This window comes from Pocillopora verrucosa, chromosome 4, assembly GCF_036669915.1.
Source record: "Pocillopora verrucosa isolate sample1 chromosome 4, ASM3666991v2, whole genome shotgun sequence".
Classification (NCBI taxonomy): domain Eukaryota; kingdom Metazoa; phylum Cnidaria; class Anthozoa; order Scleractinia; family Pocilloporidae; genus Pocillopora; species Pocillopora verrucosa.
Window position 1 is genome coordinate 9,571,795 of NC_089315.1, and position 15,054 is coordinate 9,586,848.

General features: G+C 37.0%; 1 protein-coding gene across 2 annotated transcripts; it reads right to left on the bottom strand.

The window, feature by feature from the left end:
- Nucleotides 1-13: 13 nt before the first annotated feature.
- LOC131795661 (uncharacterized) lies at nucleotides 14-11,869 on the bottom strand. 2 transcript variants are annotated; one of them, XM_066165633.1, is made up of 8 exons: nucleotides 10,983-11,869; nucleotides 9,226-9,467; nucleotides 6,459-6,504; nucleotides 4,416-5,105; nucleotides 3,594-3,893; nucleotides 2,938-3,255; nucleotides 2,075-2,386; nucleotides 14-984 (listed from the first exon to the last, which is right to left on the bottom strand). In XM_066165633.1, exons 1-8 carry the CDS (start codon nucleotides 11,821-11,823, stop codon nucleotides 899-901), a joined length of 2,835 nt encoding a protein of 944 aa, XP_066021730.1. In that variant the 5' UTR covers nucleotides 11,824-11,869; the 3' UTR covers nucleotides 14-898. The 2 variants fall into 2 exon arrangements, with proteins under 2 accessions (XP_066021730.1, XP_066021729.1); XM_066165632.1 differs by lacking the exons at nucleotides 6,459-6,504; nucleotides 9,226-9,467.
- Nucleotides 11,870-15,054: the final 3,185 nt, after the last annotated feature.

Below are 15,054 nucleotides of genomic sequence, written 5' to 3' on the forward strand. Positions count from 1 at the left end.
AAGAAAAGAAAAGTCACGTAAATGATATTTTTTATTGTAAACTGCAGTTATTAAGCTCTCTTGTGATGTGTAGTTTGCTAGGGTTTTAGTGAAACTAGTGCGCATATGAATTTTTTCCCAAAGGACACCCACAAAGGTGGGAAGTAACCTTAAATTGTGGAATAATCAAGTAGTCAAGTATGGTCTGACAGGCCTGACTACACAACCTAATCCAGCTGTGCTTAATCACATTTTTCTACCACAAATAAGTTTACAATCCTTTGCCAAACTCAAAAAAGCATGACTACCTAGCTTGCTTTAGATATTGTTACATTTCACTCTACCACAGGGTGCCAGAGAGAGATACAAAGTTCATTTTTCCTTTTCTTTTCCTTGCCTTTTGGTAATCTTGTTCAGATGGTAATAATAAAAAATTCATTTTTATAGTTTTAAAAAGGAAAAAAACCTCAGTTTCCACCACAACTCTTCAGCACCCCCAATGCCCAGCAACGATTTAAAAGTTTTGTTAATATAGTAGATGTAATATGAGTTATTTCTTCTTATTTATTAAAATTAATTTTCACTATATTAATAATAAAAGATCATTTCTATGGCTAAAAGCTAATCAAAAATGTATAACATCTCCATTTGGGTTTTGTTTCTTGGAATAAGACTTTATCACAGTGAGAGTATTACTCCTATTAAATAACAAAATAATCTGCATACTCAACCAACTCAAATGTCAAATAAAAAAAAACTAGATACTGGATTGAAATTGCTCCAAGGAACTTAGTTTATTATCAGCCTCTGCCTGCCCAGCTTCAGGAGAATAACCATGGTGGTTGATCATAAGTCACCATTCTGAAGAAGCCAAAAATGCCGTAATGTTTTGTCCATTGATATACACTTCGAACTGTCTCTAACTTTCTCCACTTTGTCTTGGCAACACTTGCTGGCATATCTCACAGTTACAAGATGATTTCAAAAGCCTTTGAACACATCCAGCTAGGAAAGGAAAACATATGAGACCTTTAAAATTCAACCATCCCTACAAATGTGATTCTAAAATCTTCTTTTTAATTGTAAATGCTTCTGTGAGGACTTGATTCTGTTGATCTTTTCAAAACTAATTATAGAAATAAGATTGGAAGCCTGTCGTGCCAAGCCTAGAATGATGGCCTATCAAACTGACTACCTCACAACTAGCTGGTGGCAGTGGTGGGTCTGTTTGCATAATTTTATTGACAATCTTTGGCCTATTACGTGTGGTATTAAGCATTCTTTTAAGTGCCTTCTCCTACAAACTTAACCAATACTCTGTCAAGCTCCATTGCTTGTCCTTACTTTATACACAAGATAATTAAGCTGTCAAGAACCTGCAAATGATATAACTGAAACTACTCAGGTTTTAAGTGGCTTTTGGCCTTGAATGAAGGATCTGGTGTTGCAAACCTGCAGATACTATGTATATGAGTTTAGGCACAGCTGCCAATTTTGCTCTTGACTGGCTTGAGTTAATTTAATTAGTTTCATGTTTTTCACCTGAGTTGCAGGTTTTCAGCTCAGCCTGACATAGCTTGGTTGGTATGAACTAACCTTAGGGAATTGCAGACATTCTATCCTGGGTAATGTCATTTTTATCAGATTATTAGCCCTTTAAGCCCTAACCTCAGTATACATATTCTTCATACTGTTCTCAAAATAGTTCCTGAGGGGCTTTCAAGGAGAATTTGTTTCACAATCAAGAACTTCTTTAGATGTTGATCATTTCCTTTATTTTTGTGACCTTAAAGTGTGATTTCTGGGGATGATATTGAAAGGAGAAATTAGATTCTAGTCACTCTTAAAGGTCAAAGGGTGAAGGTCCTTGGCAGATTCCTTCATTGCAGTAAACTCATACGCTGATCTTCCAATGTTCCAGAGCATAGAGTCTTTGATTCATTAGTTTTGATTTGTTTTTAGAAACAGGCAAACAAAAACAGACATCAAAATGATCACAGTACAATGTGCAAAACATAGAATATAATCATGCTATAATTTATTTCCTATTTAATTCAACCATATTGATAATATCCACATCACCAAAATTCCATACCTGGAAGGTATTCATCCAATAACACAATGACATCAGGTCGGCTAATTTCATGTAGTGCCCATATAAAATCTACAAGGGTCAGACTTGGATTGGAACCTCCAAGACGACAAATCAATGCCTCTGTGGGACTTTGGTTTACCTCCATAGAGGGTAAAAGATCATCCAAAATTTCTTTCTTAATCTTTAATCGGTTTCCAAGATTTCTCAATCCAGAGACTGTGGTAGTGCGATTTATCTGATTGAGTAAGTCACACACCTTCTCCATGACTTCAACATCTGCAACCAACTCTTTTATCACAGAACTTTCTGTAACTACAAGGATAACAATAATCAACATGATCGCCTTAAAATTATTAATAGAAATAAACACAAATCCCACATCACTCTAACTAAGTAACAAAAATTTCAAAAGTGAATAAGTTAACAACAATAATATTGAAACAACACACTAAATTCAAAACTGTCCAACCCTTGCATTTTCCAGTTATTATACAGCCCTTTAGCAGACACATGAAAAGTGATGAGGGTAAAGAGAAAAATCAAATTTTCCAAACTAACATCATACAAATTGTATGGCAGACAGTAAGGGGAATTACTAGTGAGATCTTGGGATTGAAAGTGTTAAAGGTATATAAAAACAAAATCTAAAGAAGCCAATGAGAACTCAGAGCAAATTGCCTGAGCAGGGTAGACACAAGAGAACAAGTCGTGATTGCAATTGGTTTGGGTTTTGAATCTGATTACCTGAGAAAGTGGTGGGAGTTTTCTGAGCCAGTCACACAGTGAAGTAAAGCAAAAGCAAAGTATTACTGCTGTTTTGCATTTGACATATTAACTTGAAATTTGCTCCATTCAGAACTTACCCTTGGTGCTCTTTTCAATTGCTTTGATCACATCATGTCTTTTCAAAGCTTTCAGATGATTGATCAATTCACCAATGGTTAATTTGGGGCTTTGAACTGTTACAATTTCAAACACCTTCTCTGTTGGATTGCCAGCAGTGCAATTTTCAAACATCCTGAAAATTCTTCTTGGTATGTTCAATTTAGGAGCCAAATCTGACCATTTTTTAACTCCAGATTTCTGAATATCTAGCAGGTAGGCAAGTTCACCAATGATATCAGGATCAGTGTCGAACAGGCTGGAAACCAATGTTTTATCATTCAGTGCCAATGGATCACCTGAAAACAAAGATGTGATAGATTGTCAAATGAATTTTATGAATTTATTTTTTAAAATCTATGATATACATGTAATACGAATGGTAAAACCCAATAAATATTGATCTACAAAAATTAGCTACTAGAGACAATCAAGATGTTTAACTAAAAATATATTTGTCATGGGTCACCACCTCAGGATGGGTATGTAAATAAATTAAGTTTATCAAATTATAAATAATAAACAATAATTATGTTAATTTGCTCTCTCAATAAAAGTATTAAATTAAAGAAAATAAATGTTATAAGTTGTTATTTATAGTATACTTTATTCAACTAGCCACTTCAAACAAACCCACATTTTTCATGTTGTACAAGCAAGTTGATAACATCATGCCTCTCAATTTTCCTTAGCCCAACTTTGAGACAACCAATTGTGACATCTGGGTCAGCAGTTTGCAAATATTCAAACATCAGCTCGGTAGGACTGAAGACTGGTTGAAATTCAAACCTCTGGTACTCTTGTTCTGAGATGCCAAAATGTTCAGCAAGGTGTTTCCAGTATTTGCAAAGGCCATATTTATACTCTTTGTCCAAACTTCGACACAGAGCCTCCAAAAGCTCCAGACAACTTTGTAAGGTCTCTTTAAGCGGGTCAGCTATTTGTAAATTGATAACAAAAGAAAATTAACATATAAATATGGACTCTCAATCGTTGTCAAAAATACAACAAATTGTTAATTTTATGAATGTGTGACTGCATGTAGTTTCAGAATTACTAATTGTAAAAAGTTAAAAGTGGAAGATTGTCACTGACACATGAAAGCTTCATAATTTTTAGATACATTTAAGGCATCTCATATAAATAAGCCTCCCAATCAAAAATTTTGATTATGGTTATTATGATCAATTATGTGATTGGTGGATTTAGCTGAGTGGACTTATTATGATTGGCTGCTTCAACTGTTCGATTACAGGTATCCAATTACAGGCAACCGCCTGATTACACTGCCTGACAACAACTATACAAAATGATTAGTGAAAAATAAAGCAGCTAATGCACCAATCACATTTGAGGAAATTGTAACAGTTGTGATTAAGACTTTATTTGGTCCCTTTGTGTCTTAATACCTGCATCTAAACATATTTGTGCATCTGGATATTAAACAAGCTATCATTACCTAAGTTACATGTCTTTTTAGTTCCAGTTGACACAGAGATGGAGCGCTTCACTTCAGGATGCTCTTCTTTCTTTGGGTGACAAGACCCTGATAAGCTTTGTTTCCTTCCTTCACCATGAGCTCCTTCAGGCAACTCATTGTACCTTCCATTTTGGAAAAGAAAAACACTTTCATGGTTGTTTAGGTCAGTAGATGCTTCTTGGGCCTCAAGGCCTGTCTGAGGTAATGGGGGTTTTGGGTATTCTGGACCTCCGGGCTCTGCTGGAGCCAGTGGAATCTCTGCTGGGTTCCTCTGGATTTCTGTTGTTACTTGAGGTACCTGAGGTACCACGGCAGTTAAAAGAGGTACAGGTTTTTCCTCATTCTGCATTGTTGTTGCTCCCTGGCATTCCTGGGGTACTGATGCTTTGGTAACTGACACCTCCTGGTTTTCCAGGATTACTTGTGCTACCTGCTCCTCTCCTTCTTCCTCTGACCCATGAACTTGCTCATCTGCTGGTCCTCCTTCAACTTCTTCCTCTGAGCCTCCTGTCCATGTTTCAGGGCTTAGTTCAGGTGCTGAATGTTCTCCTGCAGGCTGATTTTCATTATCAGCAGATGGCAAATATACCGGCACATATACAACTCTGTTGGGATCTAAACTTTTGCCCAAAGATCTACAGGAGTTTTCAATTGGGGAGGCCTTTTCATCTGAAAAATAGTCAAATTGACAATGTGAAGCCACATTGCTCAGTATGAATTTCACTTAAGGGATAATTATCTGTCTAGACCTTACTACTAAATGTTCCATGAAAGCCACTAAAACTAAAAAAGTACAAAAATGAGAATGTAAAATGATTCCAATGGCTTACTATAATTTGTGAAATGAAATGAAATGAAAGTCTGTAATTTGTGAAATGGAAATATGCTAATAAGGTAAGTGTCATTATGCATTTGAGTTATTCATCGATAATTTACATTGATTACACCTGATAGACAGTACTGTTATAGTGTCGACTTACATTTCAAATTTCCCTTGTGCTCTATGGCCTAAACAACACATTGAGTTATTCACGAATGTAGTGGAGATTTTGCAAAGTTCACCAGGCAGATTTTGCAAATCATTAGCATATTTTTCATTTGGCAGATTTAAATCTGTGACTAGCAAAATGGAAATATGCTAATGATTTGCAAAATAGAAATCTGAAAGCCATTTTGATGATGTGAAGTTAAGTGGAGTATTTAAGTTTTGAGCAGTAAATCTGGTTCTGAAAATTGTGTTTTTGCTCTAGGCTGCAATTCAAGGATTAAGGTTGATGTCTCCTGCATTCAGTTCTAAAAGACATTGCCTAATTTATAACAGTAACTAATTTAAAATTGCTTTGATTGAGATGAGGGCCAAATTGTTTTAGCAGTTCACATTCATGAGACAGATTCTTTTTTTGGTCTTTTCAGATGCAAACCAGAGGGAACCAAGCTGGTCCAATCACAGCCATGGAATTCCATCCAATCACAGCTGAGCACAACAGCATAATTAGGTGATGCATACTCAAGTGACCTCATCCCCTGAAGACCACTAATAGTATGCAGTCAAAATGTTGTGATCTACATCCTGAGTGACCATATTGTGAGACAAACAATCATATTTCTCTTTTTAAAAGTGTTGTTTACCACAATGACAAACCACAACTGTTTAATGCATACTATTTTGGAAGTGACAATCTCTAGGTTCAGTTATAGTGCTGTAGCCATGCCTAAACTGATCTTCTTTCAGGGATCAATTCAAAATTTCCTAATAGGCTCCCCTGTTCCTTTCACTTTATGGAAGACATCACCCTTTGCTGGCAACAAGCAATTTCAGAGATGTAAATCACAGAGAAAATCTAAAATTTGGAAATGTGACTTTGTTATAGAGTTTTTTTTTACCAAGACTTTCACTCAACAAAACGAGCACTGTGATTGGTTCTTGGTCACGTAGCCCTGATCAAATTCAAATATATCTCTACAGGGATACAATTGTACAAAGTAAGTTGAGATAAAGGTGTGTCTTAATTTCTGTATTACCTTTACTATTTTTGCCTGACTCCTCTTTTTTCTTACCTGACTCACCCTGGTGAAAAACCTCACAGGATCTTTGAGGATCTTCAAGGATTGACAAAGACCTGCCAAAGATCCTTAAGGACAAGGATCTTTAAAAGATCTTTAAAGGATCTGTAAAAGATCCTCAAAGATCTTTGTAAGCAAAAACGTTTGTTAAGATCCTCAAGGATTTGATAAAGATCCTCAAAGGATATTACAAAGATCCTCATAAGGATCCTCGCAAAGTTCTTTTCAAGGATCTTTCAAGATCCTCGAGGATTTAATGAGGATCTTTTAAAGACCTTCCAAAGATCCTTTCAAGGATCCTATTAAGATCTTTGCAAGGATCCTTAAGGATTTGATCAGGATCTTACAAGGATCCTACTCAAGATCTTTGCAAGATCTTTTCAAGGATCCTTCAAGATCCTCAAGGATTTAATGAGGATCTTTTAAAGACCTACAAAAGATCCTTTCAAGGATCCTGTAAAGATCTTTGCCAGGATCCTTAGGAATTTGATCAGGATCTTACAAGGATCCTTAAGTCAAGATCTTTGCAGGATCTTTTCAAGGATCCTTCAGGATTCTCAAGGATTTAATGAGGATCTTTTAAAGACCTTCAAAAGAACCTTTTAGGGATCCTGCTAAGATCTTTGCTAAGATCCTTAAGAATTTGATTAGGAGTTACAAGGATCCTAGTCAAGATCTTTGCATGATCTGTTCTACAATCCTTCAAGATCCTCAAGGAATTGAAAAGGATCTTCCAAATACGAACATTTCTCTGCCATGCGTGTTAAATTATAAAGTAAACTACGTTCTTGCTGTCTTGTTATTTGCTTGTTATGAACGTTTCTCTGCCGTGCGTATCGAATTATAAAGTGAACTGTGTTCTTTCTGTTTATATATTCTACAAAAATGAACTGTGTTCTTTCTGTTTTCATACTTTACGAATGTTTCTCCGTCATGTTGTTTAAATAGGAAAGGAAAGAAACCAGGGACGAAACTTCGAAACTTTAACTTATTGGCGACTACTTGTTAATGTCAATTGGTGTTTATTTAAATGTTAATAAAGATAGACATTCACAAAAAAAAAAGGGCTCCTTTAGGAGCCACAAACTCATAAAAGTCAATGACCAACAGATGAACGTAACTTCTCCTTTACATAAACTAAGACTGGGGGCTAATCGTCCAGGGACTGGGGGCTAATTGTCCAAAGACTGGGGGCTAATCGTCCAGAGACTGGGGGCTAATCGTCTGAGGCTAATTGTCCAGGGGGCGAGTTGTCTGACATTCGTTTCTGAAGAAGGTGTGAATTTACTTGGTTCTGTGTAACCAACTTAAAAAGCTCTTTTAGAGGTTGTCATATGAATTCCCGAAAACACTTATTTTGTACCTCAGGATGTATTAGTTCAATTAATCTGAAGTTTTCAGGGCTGTATCCTCTTACTGAGTTGAGTTGGATAAGCGGACAGTTTCTCTATAAGCTGAATTTTAAGTAAGATATTGTGGAATAACTCACCTAATAATCTCGGTGAACTTTGAACGGGCACTGTGCCCATAATATAAACGACTCCAAAAGTTCCTCAGCTCATCCAAAAGAACGACCCTAGTATTTTGTTTTGACACTAAAAACACTTGATTTCATGCAATCTTTGTGCAGTTATCTTTTCTCAAGTATACCTAGGTTTTTCACACCATGTGGTGGACAAATTGATCTGATGTCAAATAACAAATTAGGGCAACATATTAGTTATATTCAGTATGTGTGATTCCTAAGCTTTCCTTTGGTATATAGGTTAATATGGTTCAGAAATATAGTCATTGAAGTAGTCTTGTTTGCCTTTTTTTCATGTTTACCCCCTCTGTAAGAGTAGTCTGAGTCTGGTCATAGTCGAGTCCTAGACAAGTTTAACACGTCTATTTTGGTCTTCTTATCTTTGAGCTGGACTGTTGCCAGATTTTATGGAAAATGAAAATCTTAGTACTAACCTAAAGTCTGAACAGAAATAGTGTAGAAGTAGTCCTACTAGAAGAGGATGGGTAATTCTCGTTTAGCAATAAAAAAAAGTTTTATCTTCATTTTTTTATATTTGGTTCAATTTTTCTTTTTAACTTAGTATGAGGATTTAAGTATGCTTATTTTCTTGTCAAAATTTCGAAGGTTCTTTAACATTCTTGCTAAGATCTTCAAAAGATCTTTCAATTTATTGCCAAGATCTTTAAGGGTCTTTTATTTTCTTTCCAAGATCTTTAAGGATCTTCAAAATTTTCAAAAAGATCCTTGAAGATCTTGGCAAGAAAATGAGAGATCCTCAAAGATCTTAACAAGAATTTGGAAGATCCTCAAAGAATTTTCAAAGATCTTTAAAGGATCTTCAAAGTTCATGTAAAGATCTTTGAAGATCCAGACAAGATCTTCAAGGATCTTGACAGGAAAATGAAAGATCCTTAAAGATCTTGTCAAGAAAGTCAAAGATCCTCAAAGATCTTGGCAAGAAATTAAAAGATCCTTGAAGATCTTGGCAAGAAAATGAAAGATCCTTGAAGATCTTGGCAAGAAAATGAAAGATCCTTGAAGATCTTGGCAAGAAAATGAAAGATCCTTGAAGATCTTGGCAAGAAAATGAAGGATCCTTGAAGATCTTAACAAGAATTTTGAAGATCCTCATGAAGATCCTCAAGAGGATCCTCAAAGGTCCTCATGAAGATCTTGTAAGATCCTTAAAGATCCTTGAAAGATTTTCACCAGGGCAGCCTGGTCGGTTGCACATGGTATTGTTCTCAAATCCTCATTACCATTGTTGTCATTAGTTGACTGAAAACCTGCCACAAACTTATCTGAGGCTGAAGGTGTGACTGCAGGCTGAGGGAAACTATAAATGCCAGTCTTTTCATTTCCCTCTGATCTTTCTTTTCTCTTTGGATCTAAAAATGGATAAATCCCACCTACTGCACCAACCAGCCTTTCAGCTTCTTTCACATCACATCTCTGAATTGCTGTTGAAGTAATTATAAGCCCTTTAACTCCCAAGATCTGATTGTTAATTCTTCCCTCTAGCTGCTACACATTTCTGAGTTAGTGAAAAGAATTAAGTGTTGGATGAAGATAACAACTTCTACTTGATGACTTCGGGTATTCTTATTACCTGTTTGCTAGGTAATATATGGATATTTTAGGGAGAAGTTACATTTTAATCACTTCTAAGGGTTAAAGGGTTAATGTGGTTCAATTGCTTTGGACAGAGCTAGAAACACTGGTAAATTTCCCTCTAGCATCTGATATGAAACAACAAGTTTGTTGTTATAAAACAGTATCAAAATGCTTTTACAAAGTCCCACTACAATACTTACAACTTCTGAAAGTCTAGAAATTTCCAAGATAACATCTTAAGACTATGAATGAGATTGAGAACAGTCTCTTAAACTGGTGTAAAAATGACATATTAGCTAGTCTATGTTAGTTTCTATGTCACCCAGGGGTTCCAATAACTTATGTCATAAGCACATGAAAATGATTTGTTATATTGCTGACAGCCCTCGTGGGCAATATGAAGCAAATCCTGATTGGCAACCCAAGCAGGCAAGATGGGTCTATCTTACCTGCTCTGGATGGTCTGCTTAGATCCTATGCAAGAGAAACATTGTGTGGAGTGAACTTACAAAGATTGTAATTTTTGGACCATGTTATCAGTGATAGAGTTGCAAAAAGCAGTAGAAGACAGTGAAAACAAAGAAATCATAAATGACTCATGGGTTCATTGAGCCACAAACACAGTTGGCTTTCTTTCTAAGCTCTCAAAATAAGCAAGTCAATGAAGCATATGCAATAGGCCGCTTTTTCCCCAAGGGGGGATCTAGGGGCATGCTAAACAGATGGCAATATGCTTATAGACTGCAGGTAACTGCTGCTTTTATCAAAACCACTGATGTCACCCTTCCTATGAATTTGCCTCTCGAAGTTGAATTATTTTTTGTCAGGGTATTAACAAATGAACAAGTAGCCTGAGTGCATGGTATCTATTTTTGATTTGATCAGACATAAAAAAGTTGTTCACTGTAGGACAGCATAATTGATGTTCCATTGACAATTGGGAGGTATGCTTGACCCACACATTCAGATATTAGAAGTACCGGTACATAGTGCTAAAGGAGTTGAAACATTCCAGTATTCAAAAGCTATTTCAAAGAATTAAAAATCAAAGAATTTTCAAAGAATCAAAGATCACAAAACAGAATGATCACAAGCTAACATGGAAATTCAAAGAAGAAATTCATCAAAGTCAGCGATGTACAAATGCCCTGAGAAATGGTGTCGAGCTTTTGAATAGATGTATGATAGAAACTGCAAGACACAAATCATCCTAGGAGAGAATGAACACCTCAAAATTCCCCAGGTTAAACATTCTGGGCCGGAGGAAGTTTCATTAGGGCCAATTTTTTAACTTTTTAACCATCTGAAAGCAGTAGAAATAATACTTTACATTTTCACGCAAAACATGATGAACTTATTACCTGTTTCTAACCTGCTCTCGACAAAAACTGGCGAAGGCTGTCCTCTGTCAAAGTTCAGCACCCCTGCAAACATCACACCTTTGAGAATGATGGCTCCAAAAGGAATATCGTTCTTTGGAAATTCATTTTCGTTGAGGAAGCGCTTTTTCTCATCATTTTGCAAGAAGTACCTCGAAAATCGCGCCTGATTTTTACAGGTTAGGACTGTGTCAAACGGCAGAAGATGGTAGACCTTGGTTCCAAACTCAGGATTACCTTGCAGTTGGAATGCCTTTTTCCCGCAAGTGGCCAGCGTAAATAGTACACACCGTAGGTCATTTGTTGCCATCCATGCAGACGAATTTCCGCCTTGTATTTCGGCAACTTCTAAAGCACGACTCAACAAGTTGCTCTTACTGAAGATACTTTGTCTCTTTTTTTGCCCGGGAAGGGCTATAAAAATCATCCCATCTGATTCAACGATGTCGTCGAGTGCTCGGCACAACTCACCGCCCTCTTTTATAGGACTCAAGGTCTTGCGTTCGAGCTTTCTTCCGTCTCTTGCCCGAGCAAATTCGGCCACGATCTTCACGGAGCGGCCTGAATTGTTCTCACAGGCTTCGATCTGGGTCTTTTTCAAGACTTCGGCACTTGCAACCAAGAAATACCTCGACGCACGCTCTGAAATCGAAGTTTTCCCCGAGGAAGTGGAAGAAAGAATTTTAGGGATGCTGGTAACAGGGAAATGTACAAGACAGCTAGGTCCCAAATATTTGAGTGTTTCATGCCCCTTTGTTTCTTCTACAAGCCGGCAGACTGCTAATACGGCGTCACTCCAACACCCCTCCGACGCAGAAGCCATATTTGAGTATACTAAGAATTGCAGTTTGCGAAAACTACAAAATGGTGTTCTGAGAGGTTGCCTCGATTCAGTGACTTCCGGGAAAATTCCCGCCAGTGTTTATTTTAACTCATCACGCAATCCTGTGACGTACGTATCTATGGTAACAAGGGGCGGAAGAGGGAAGACTAATAGGGTGCGTAGAAAACTTTCTGAAAATTTCTCCGACAATTTATCGCCTTAAATCTGCAAAAAAAGTGACTTACCTCGTTTGGGAGATAATCAAGCTCAAGTTAATCAGTGAAACTAACACCTCTCCGAGAGAAGTTTACTTTCCCTTTGCAAGCGACATTTTGAAGGCATAGCTTCATAGTAACCCTTAAAATAACAAATTAAAACTATTGTAATGACAAAAAGCTACAATTTCAAATCTGTTTAATTTATGGTAAATACCCGATCAAACTAAAATGCGACGATTTTGTGGCGAAAACAGGCAAAAGAAACTGGTGGGAACCCTATATATGAACCTGGAACTTTTAAACTTCGTGTTGGCGTATGGACACCCTGCCATTGGATGTCTGATAGGCTTAACACTAATTTGAAAACGATAACTTGATTGTGTGGCTCGTAACTAGCTGAATAGACTTGTCCTAAAGAGACCTTTATTCATACATGAGCACTGGAAAACAGAGTATTTAAAGCGTTTAGGAGAGTTTTTATATCAAATCGCAATCAGATCTTCCCTGAAGTGAAGGTTGTCTCTTATGGTGAAATCAGCGCACCAGTCATTTGAATGGAATTTGGCCCGTCCTGATTACAAGAGTCTTTTTACTATCGGCAAGCAGTCTCCAGGAACTGAGCCTGCCTTTGTGAGTCTCATAATGTTACTGAGTTAACAATAATTGTAACCATGCATTTCAAAACGACCCATGATGGGATGAGTTTTTTTTCTTATTACCTGCTTCAAAAGATATCCCATTCCTGATTGGTCAATTACGAATGCAAAATTCCCTTGTGGACGAATGTAAACTTAAATGATGACAGAAAGAGAAGTTTTTATTTTTCATTACCACGTCCTAGGTGAAACTGGATCATAGAGAACATTATCAGTAAATATACAAGGTCGTTCAGACAAAACCAGAGCTTGATACGCGAAGATCATAATAAGGTTTATAGGTTTTGTAAGCAATTAACTCAAGACTAGTGTCAATCCTAATTTTGAAAAAAGAAGTTCATTTCTCCCAGCCGCTTGACGGGACAAAAATCTTGAGCATTAGTTTGTCGCAATTTTGTGTGGAATCATTAACTTCTTCGACTTCTCCGATCCTTGATTCGTGTGCGTCAACAGTCCTGTTACACTCACGCCTTTTTGTATACTTAATCTTAATGTTTTGGAGTTGCCATGGAATTATTTCACATTTTGCCAAAATGTTTGATTGATGAAGGTAGTAGTGGCAATCGTAAATGGGGGACAGAATATGGGAAAAATTCTTGCTTCATCGGCGGGAAATCAAGTTTAAGCTTCTCTCTGTTCTGCTTATTTCTACGACTCATTTCCTCTCCCACAATCACAAAAGGCTTAAGTACGGGTCCCAAGTCGTAACATGACATCACCTGTCCTCGTAAAAGCTTTTTCGATCGCTGCTCTTTTCTCACAGGTGTAGCTAACTTCGGCACTGTCCTAGCTTTCTTTTCTTGTTTGTTTGATAGACTTTCTTGAACTGTTAATTCCTTAGCTCTTGCTACCCCTGCCATCAAGATCTTATGACTTGGCATCAAAGCAACGAGTTTCTCTTTGGCATGATCTTCATTAAAATTGTTTATTTCTTGTACCTGGTGTAGAATTTCCCTCAGGTTTAAGCAATCCACTTTTGGCTGCTGATACTTTGAATAAAATCGCTCATCATTTACCCCTCGCATTTTGAATTCTCACTGTTTTCGTCGACTCTTTTTCTCTTTTTGGCCTCTTGACCAGGACCTGAAACTGGGAGCAGGACACACCACCAACGGACGATCATTTAGGCTCTCCGAGTATCTGCCTCTCTGCCTCCTTGCTACATAATTCGATTTTGATGCAGACAAAAACTGCTGCTTTGATTTCATTCCTTCAAAGTTTTTACCACGAATACACAAACTGTAGCAGTTGCTCTCTGCGAAACTAGTGAGCCCCGGCTCATTAGACTGAATGTTTGAACCCTTGGCAGGCAAACAAGTGACGACATGGTGTGAGCCACAATCTGAAGACGACTGAACGAGAGGTAATTCAGGGTCTCTTCGAGACAAAACTTTATCTGTTAATTCCTCAGTTTTCTCTTTTCGTTGAAGTAATCTAAATTGTCTTAACTGCTGAAGATGCCTTTCCAGTTCTTTGGCTGTGTGAGATTTCAGAAGAAAACGCGTTCTCTCATCCAGGTTTTCGTCAGACATGTTTGCTTCCTTTTGTCCTGTAACTAATGGTAAACGCTTGGGCAAAAATTGTTTGGTATGGGCGACCCACAATAAAATGAAATAAACACGAAACCGATCCACTTCACAGATCATTATCTTGATTATCTCCGGAAAATAAGGGAGCTTTGACAAAACTCCTTCTTCGTTTCTTGATGACGATGCTTTTTAACAGTTTTGTTTATGTGTTATCTTTCAGCCAGAGAGAGAAACAATTCAGTACCAAATTAATAATTCTGTTTTGGGAACAAAAATTGAACGCCAGCACTGATGGATGTAAGTGTCAATGAAATTTTGCGGAATTTATGTAAGAGTAAACATGTACTTTTATTTTTGTTGTGGTGTAGTTTTACTCATGTTATGAATATCATCAATATTTTGTGGATAAAATTTCTAATAACTCTTACATAAATGTAAACGTTTTCGCCGTTGACGAGACGTCATCTGTGCCCTCATCCAAATTAGTACCTACTTAACACAAACTTGTTAACACATGTTCAGGTTTGCTTCGCGAAAATAACCCGTAAACTATTCTGATGACTGATAAATTTTACACTTATTTTGGCCATTGGTTTGTCTTCATCTGTTCCCATATCACACAGTAGTAGTTCACACGAAAATCTTAACACCTGTTGTATGCTTCTTGAAAATTACCAGTAATGTGAACTCTCTTGACACGATCAGGACAAACATAGCTACTACGTATTTAACCAGATCTTTACTTTAGTATGATAGCTGTTTATAGGCCACTGAGTTTTCCATGATGTTTCATTTATTCATTAGGTTTCTCTTTTCTTTTGTGAAGTT

Excerpts from the sequence above, each read along its gene's own strand:
- LOC131795661 (XM_066165633.1), bottom strand. The coding sequence starts at position 11,823 with ATGGCTTCTGCGTCGGAGGGGTGTTGGAGTGACGCCGTATTAGCAGTC. Across the intron at positions 9,468-10,982 it reads CGAGAGCAGGTTAGAAACAG|CAATTCAGAGATGTGATGTG; the intron begins GTAATAAGTTCA and ends TTACTTCAACAG. Across the intron at positions 985-2,074 it reads ATTGGATGAATACCTTCCAG|CTGGATGTGTTCAAAGGCTT; the intron begins GTATGGAATTTT and ends TTCCTTTCCTAG.